Genomic DNA, 7,360 nt, shown 5'->3' with positions numbered 1-7,360 from the left:
GGATGTCTTGGGCCAAGCCCAAGTGGCACGGCACTGGGTCAGAAACAGAATAAATGGGTCTAGCGATGAGCACAGATCTCCACCACATCCTGGGAGCGAGCTGCATTGCGTCCTTCCCTATCGTGATGCTCTGGCAGAGGGAAAGCATGGCCAAATCCGGCCGTACAGGTCCAGCCAGCAGCAGGGCAGCCCCTAAAAAGAGCGAGGAGTGATTAGGAATGAGGCACAGCTGGGCTCTCACCTCCCTCCCCACACTGCGAGCTATCTCTGTGCTCCTGTTAATGTTTACAAGACAGATCCGGTGTCGCTGTGGTCTGTCCAAAGACCAGATCTCTCCCTGGGATCTTGCTTCCTGCTGCCCAGGGCAGGGCCATAGGATGGTCGCAGGGAGGAAAAACCCATCTCCCCACTGCCTCCCCAACACTATCATCATCCCAGCTTTCCCACCAGCCATCTCCAGCTCCGCTTCCCCGCTCACAGGCGCAGGTACACGAGGTGAGCTCCTGGGACCCCGCCAGCACGCTGCCGCCCCGGGCATCTCCGCTTACAGGCAGCTCCTGCCAGGCAAGGGGGAGGGAAAGGTATTTTTAGGGCTGTTGATCTGACACCAACTGAGTTTCCTCTCCTGTGAGGTTGGGGTTTGGGCAGGAGGGGAAGCCACTGGGTGAGCTCTTGCTTTGTTTTGTTTTCTTGTTTAATTGGATCGAGGTCGTTCCCTACCGCTCTTATCTGTGGCAGATATTTTCTTGCCTCTCACCAGATCATGCTTACAGTTTTACCCCCAGGCGATAGTCACCCAGCAGCTAAAAGCTTTGTTTATTAACAATGCACCAAGAAGTATCTATATTGTTAGAGCTCTGCTCACAGGTGGTGGTTTGTTTGGTGTTCTTTTTTAAATCACTATTGTTATACTTGGGGAAAAAACAGCTTTCCATAGATTAGCAGAAAGAGAAGCCAAACATGGCAGTTGATGCATCTGTTGGCCTTGAGATATGAAGCTGCCCTATAAATAAGAGCGTATTATTAGGTTGGTCCTTGCTGTCTGGAGCCACAGGGTACATGGTGCCCATCCATCTTGGCCACTCTCTGCACTGGGAATGCTCGGCACCTTGAGATGACCAGCTTCAAGGAGGACAGACTTGTTGGGGAGATCCCGGAGCACTTCAGCATCCCCAAAGGGCAGCAGCTCTGCCTTGTTCTTAAGTCAGGTGTGGGAGGGACCACTGTCTGCCCTTCAGGTCTCAGGATTGATGTTGCTGGCACACCGAGACCCCCATGATCCCAAAATGACTGAGGCTGGCCCTGGGTAATGCCAAACCTCTGACTTCTTGGGCAGCCCCAGGGTTTGCCCCCAGCAGGTCACACAAGAGGAAAGGAGCCAAATTTTGAGGGAGCTCCACAGGGATCCCAGTGTTTTCTGGGTTCCCAAGGAGGACCTGGGTGTCCTGATGGCTCATGGTTAAGGTGTTCATTATTATCATGGGTGAGGGATGAGTTTAACCCTTAAGTCTCTGGTTCCTGATGGGAAAGGGTCCTGAGCCACAAGTGTGAATTCACAGGGGCACAAATGTAGGCAGGTCTTTCCCTTTCAAGCAGGACGGGGACCCTTGAGAAAACAAGAAAGAGCAAGACAGGGAAAAAGCATGTGTTTTGGGGGACATGAGGACCACAAATACCTCCCCAGAGAAAAGAGGGTCTGCTCTTGAAGGGCGTTTGCATTTTCCCACTGGGAGAAGCAGACCCAACCATAGTGAATAGGCTGGTTTGGGTGAGGGACACCCTGGAAAAACCCTAGGGAGAAAATAAACATCTCAGGAGGTTTGTCCACACAGTGTGGGCTGGGAAATCTGCTGGGACCTTCCCCTTCATCTGCTTACCTTGGTCCTGCCTTCCTGCACCACTCCCCTGACCTCTCCCTCTCTGCAGATGAGTAATGCCACACGTGCCTTGTACTCTCCTGTGGCACCCAGCACCCCGGGGCCTGGCACAGCGGCCAGGCTGGCCTCAGCTCCACCATCTCCAGCCCTGAACCTGCTCACAGCCACCCACAACAACTCTGAGGATGACCGGCAGCTTTTCCTGACCACGACAGCGGCGCAGGTCATCTCTGGCATCTTTGTGTGGTCAGCACTCATCGTCACCTTCCACCAGGTACGGGCTGGAGCAGAGACGGGGCTCAGTGCTGGGACTGATGCAAGGACAAATCTATTGATTGCCCCCAAGGTCCTTGCAAATCACTCAGCTCTGGACAAATATTTCCTTCTGTTGCCCGGAGGGGATATCTCCACCGTCGGGAGCCGGGTGCTGGCAGCTCAGGAGGGTGGACTTTGTCCATCGTCACCTTCCACCAGGTACGGGCTGGAGCAGAGACGGGGCTCAGTGCTGGGACTGATGCAAGGACAAATCTATTGATTGCCCCCAAGGTCCTTGCAAATCACTCAGCTCTGGACAAATATTTCCTTCTGTTGCCCGGAGGGGATATCTCCACCGTCGGGAGCCGGGTGCTGGCAGCTCAGGAGGGTGGACTTTGTCCACACTCTCCCTGGGTGGCTGGCAGAGCCAGGAGAGGCTGCAGGGCATTGGCATGGCCCAGAGACAACACCCAGAGGGGTTTCTCATCTGGAACCCCAGGGTCTGTGCCTTTGGGGTGTGCGCTGAGAGCTGCCTTGAAATGTCCTGCCAGTGGGCATGGTTTTGGGTGCTGCATGGACCCGTGCTGCTGAAGGCAGCCTTGGGGCAATCTGGTGTCTCTGAGCACTGGGACCGGGCTGCATGGGGACTGGCACAGAGTAGGGCACACTCCCTTACACAATGCCAGGAATGGACCAGATCTCCACGTCTTTTCTGGGAAGGGATTGCCCTGGGGACTGGGATGGAGCCTGTCTCACGTGTCTGTTCACTGCAATGGGTCTGTGGTGGTCCTTGCGATGGGTCTGGGGGCACCTCTGGTTCCCCTCCTGACTGGTGGTAGCCACAGCTCTGCACACTGGGCACTTTGCAGATCTACACACACCTGAAGAATTACACCGTCCCCAAGGAGCAGCGCTACATCATCCGCATCCTCTTCATCGTGCCCATCTATGCCTTCGACTCCTGGCTCAGCCTCCTTCTCCTCGGCAGCCACCAGTACTACGTCTACTTCGACTCGGTGCGCGACTGCTATGAAGGTGAGCGCAGCCTCTCCTCGGCAGGGAGGCTGATGGCAAAGCAGGGCTCTCATCTCACTGTCCTGTGTCTCTGGAGTGTCCTGGATTGCACACAGTGGCAAACCTCCATCTCCTTCACTTCCACCTCTCCCTTCCCCAGTGCAGAGATTTTGTCCCTTTGTTCTCCATGGGCAGACATGAGCTGGTGCCTTTCCACCACGTGGCTGCGGGCTCAGAGGGACCGCAATGTCATGCTCCTGGGGAAAGAGGTTTTCTGGCTGCCTTTGGGGTAGAAATGCAGCTTTTCTAAAGTGTAAGGTAGATGTATCTAAGAAACTGGTGAGCTGGGATTTTTTTGAGGTGCAGAGGAAGCTCCTCAGGGTTGAGGTTGAGGTTGCTCTTCCACCGTGTTGCTCTCCCCCTAGGGAACAGAGGGGCATGGGCATGTGTATTACTTTGGGTTTGGAGCATATGGAAAATAAGCAATGGGGATGTCCAAGAAAACTGTTCAGGACCTGCTCCTTGCTGGCCTCTAGCTGTTTGTGCTGCCCCTTAGCAATTTTGAGGTCTTCCATGGAGATGGTCCCTGGCCATTGCACTGCTACCTGGGCTTGTCTGGGTGTGCATGGGGGCCAGCTCTATGGGCACTGCTGGGATGTCCCACGGCTGCCATGTGCATGCAGGGTCTGTGTGTGCCCGGAGGAGCTGCTGCATCTGCAATGAACCCTGTGCACATGGTGTGGTGCATCTGACTCCGCTTGGAGGTCAGATGGATTTGACCTGCTGCTCCTCTTGCTGGACTCCCAACCACCAATGTCCCAAATCCTGATGCTGTGCCAGGGTAGATGAGAAGACACCTGAGCAGGAAGGAATGTGAAATGTAACAACCCCACCCCAGATCTCCATCAGCCCTGCTGATCGTGTCTGCCCTTGCCTTGCCAGCTTTCGTGATTTACAGCTTCCTGAGCCTGTGCTTCGAGTACCTCGGAGGGGAGAGCACCATCATGACAGAGATCCGGGGGAAGCCCATTGCGTAAGTCCCAACCTGCCACAAGTTCCTCAACCCTCCACCCGCTTTCCTCATCCAGCAGCCCCAGTGGCATCTCCTTGGCTTCTGCTTCTAGGTCCAGCTGCTTTTACGGGACGTGCTGTCTTCAGGGCATGTCCTACTCCATTGGGTTCCTGCGCTTCTGCAAGCAGGTGGGTACACCAGCTCTGCTCCTTTCCCCGCTGCCCTGCCAAGCAGCTCTGCTTTGCCACTCTCCCAAGATGCTCTTTTTGGTTTTTGAGGGTTTTTTTCTGTCTGAGGAAAGCAGCTCACCCAGCTTGGGGCACCTGGCCAGCAGCAGGGCACTGCGCTCGCTGTCCTTGCCTCTGACTCACTGCTGAGTCAGGGTCTCCTCCCACTGCAGAGCTGAGATTGCCATCTCTGTCCAGTCCCAGGTTTGCCTGGACTGCTCTCTAGCTCTCCAGGGCTGTGCTGCAGGCCAAATACCGCGCCGGTCTGTCCCCAGGCCACCCAGTCCCCACCCTTGGAGTGGCTCACTGCCTTTCAGGAGCTGCCTTTTGGAAGCCCTGCTTCCTCCTGTCTGCAGACCTTGAGCTGGTTCATGTCTCACCCCGCAGCGCTGGTCACTCCCGCGATAGAGAACTGCTCTCTTCTCTGTGTCTCTGTTCTGTCGGCTCATGTGGAGGGGCTGGGGGTGGCAGGAGCAGCAGGGAGGGCGGTGGGATGTCCCTGCAGCCCGGGGTGCACCGTGTCTCTCCCCTGTGCAGGCCACGCTGCAGTTCTGCATCGTGAAACCCCTCATGGCGATCGTCACCATCATCCTGCAGGCGTTTGGGAAGTACCACGACGGGGACTTCAAGTGAGGATGCTGGGTTGGGCTGGGGCGGTGGGGTGAAGGGGAACAGGACAGGTCCCTGCTCCATCACAAGGGACAGAAGGTCCTGCCAACCCCACCAGGGAGCTGCTCCATGGGTAGTGAGAGCACAGGGAGCCCAAAGCACCAGGAACCGAGACTCACTGCCCCCAAATAAGAAAGGGAAGAAACTCCTGTGAGCCACAATAAAAGACATCCCACCAACAGAGGAAAAGCTGGGAGTAGCCCCCTGCTCTCCCCCTTCTCCCTGCCTCTCCTTCCCCTCCTGCGCTGTGCTGTCCCCCAGGGCAAAGCCATGCACTTCTCCCCCTCCCTCTCTCCCTGCAGCGTCCATAGCGGCTACCTCTACATCACCATCATCTACAACTTCTCCGTCAGCCTGGCACTGTATGCCCTCTTCCTCTTCTACTTTGCCACTATGGACCTGCTGCGCCCATTTGAGCCAGTCCTCAAGTTCATCACCATTAAGGCAGTCATCTTCCTCTCCTTCTGGCAAGGTGGGTCCCACCATGGACACCCAGCGCTTCTCCTCCTGTAGCCCCACCTGACCAGGGAAGTACAGGACCAGAGCTGATCCCTCTCCCTTCCCCTGCACAGGGACGCTGCTTGCAATCCTGGAGAAATGTGGGGTGATCCCTGAAGTTCAAATCATCGATGGGAAGGAGGTGGGAGCTGGGACGGTGGCTGCTGGCTACCAGAACTTCATCATCTGCATTGAGATGTTCTTTGCTTCCATTGCCCTGCGCTACGCATTCACCTGCCAGGTGTACAGAGAAAAGAAAGAAAACTCAACAGGTAACTCTTCCTCTCTTCTTCCTTCCTCCATTGGTCAATAAAGGAAGAGGAAGACCCCCACCCACACACCTTATAGCATGACCAATGGGATGCTAAAAGCCACCAGAGGAGTTTCCTTCTCCCTTTTCCCTTGGGATAACCATGAGCCACAGTGAATGGATAGGAAAAGAGACCTTGGTGTGGATGGGCAGAATTGGAGGATCATGGTATTACGGCACATGCTGCTGGAGAGGTTCCATCCTCTTTAAACATGGAGCTGGGGTTGCCTTTCTTCTCCTTGGCATTTGCCACTGCAAGCTGATGTGGCCCACGATGAGGCCCTGATCTTGAATTTTTAAGGAAAAGTGTCACTCCAACCTTAGAGCGCTTGGGCTCATTGACTGACTGATGTCCCATCACCCTCCCACTCTCCCTGTCTTTCAGCAAACCTTGCCCCAATGCAGAGCATCTCAAGCGGGCTGAAGGAGACCATAAGCCCCCAGGACATCGTGCAGGATGCGATCCACAACTTCTCACCCGCGTACCAGCAGTACACCCAGCAGTCGATGCAGGAGGCAGAGCGCAAAGTGCCGGGGCAGAACGGGCACGTGGCCTCCAGGGCAGAGGGACCAAGTGGCAGGAAGAGCAAAAACATCGAGAAGAGAGTGCTGATCCTGTCAGATGAGGAGCTGTAGGAGATGTCAGAGGGGACAGTGACACTGGAGAGGTTCAAACCCATGTAAATGGAAGCCATCTCGAGCCTGAGACAACCTGGTCTGAGTACCAAGAAGCCAGGAACTCTACCCAAAAAGCCAGTCTCTTGAAGGGAAGATGCAATAAGCCAGAGAAAGGTTAAATCAAACAGTGCCAGCTTCTGCTGTCCCATCTCTCCTGGTGTTAGGGACTGGGCTGTATTTGCTCCTGGGAGTGAGCAGCCCTGCATTGTGTTCTGGGTTGTGTCCCATTGCTGGTGTCCTGACACCAGCCCTGTGCCCACGCTGGGGGATGCCAGGCAGGGAGAAGAGCCGGGCTGCAGGTCGGACCAGCTGCCCTCACCCTCCTCTTACCTCCAAGCAGTGCTGAGGCCTGAGAGAAATGCTTTTCTCAGCACAGTTCTGCTCTAGTTTCTCCCGATTTGAGTAAAAAATGATCTCAAAGGGCCCCGTGGAGAAAACCAGCCCAGGAAGGTGACTTCACTTCACCTCAAAACCCGGTAACGGCTGAAAGACATCATTCCTTATTTTTATATCTTCTCCCCTCTCCTTCCCCCAGAAAAGCCTACAGAGTTGTGCAGAAGACCTTTACCAGGGAGGAAGAGTAAGTCATCCTCTTCTCCCTCCAGATGGGGATGCAGCTGTCTGAGTATCTCCCCCAGGAGCAGCATCGGGACCTCACTCCGGGCTAACGCCAGGTCTCACAGCTGCATTTCTGAGAGCTGCCGGTGACAGAAACGCTTGTTTATGTCTAAACCATCTTATCTCTGAACGGATCAGAAGTTAAAAGGGATTCCAGCTTCCTTATCAGAGTCCTTATTAGGGAACCAGACTGTGACTGCTG

General features: G+C 55.2%; 1 protein-coding gene across 1 annotated transcript; it reads left to right on the top strand.

Moving 5' to 3' along the window:
• Window positions 1-218: 218 nt before the first annotated feature.
• TMEM184A (transmembrane protein 184A) lies at window positions 219-6,498 on the top strand. Its single transcript, XM_010163733.2, has 9 exons — window positions 219-424; window positions 1,896-2,151; window positions 3,002-3,167; window positions 4,089-4,179; window positions 4,271-4,346; window positions 4,923-5,014; window positions 5,357-5,526; window positions 5,627-5,824; window positions 6,248-6,498. Exons 1-9 carry the CDS (start codon window positions 219-221, stop codon window positions 6,496-6,498), a joined length of 1,506 nt encoding a protein of 501 aa, XP_010162035.2.
• The last annotated feature ends 862 nt before the right edge of the window (window positions 6,499-7,360 follow it).

This window comes from Antrostomus carolinensis, unplaced genomic scaffold (genome assembly GCF_000700745.2).
Source record: "Antrostomus carolinensis isolate BGI_N321 unplaced genomic scaffold, ASM70074v2 scaffold33712, whole genome shotgun sequence".
Classification (NCBI taxonomy): Eukaryota; Metazoa; Chordata; class Aves; order Caprimulgiformes; family Caprimulgidae; genus Antrostomus; species Antrostomus carolinensis.
Note: the sequence above shows the minus strand (reverse complement) of the source record. Positions and strands in the feature narration are given on the sequence as shown.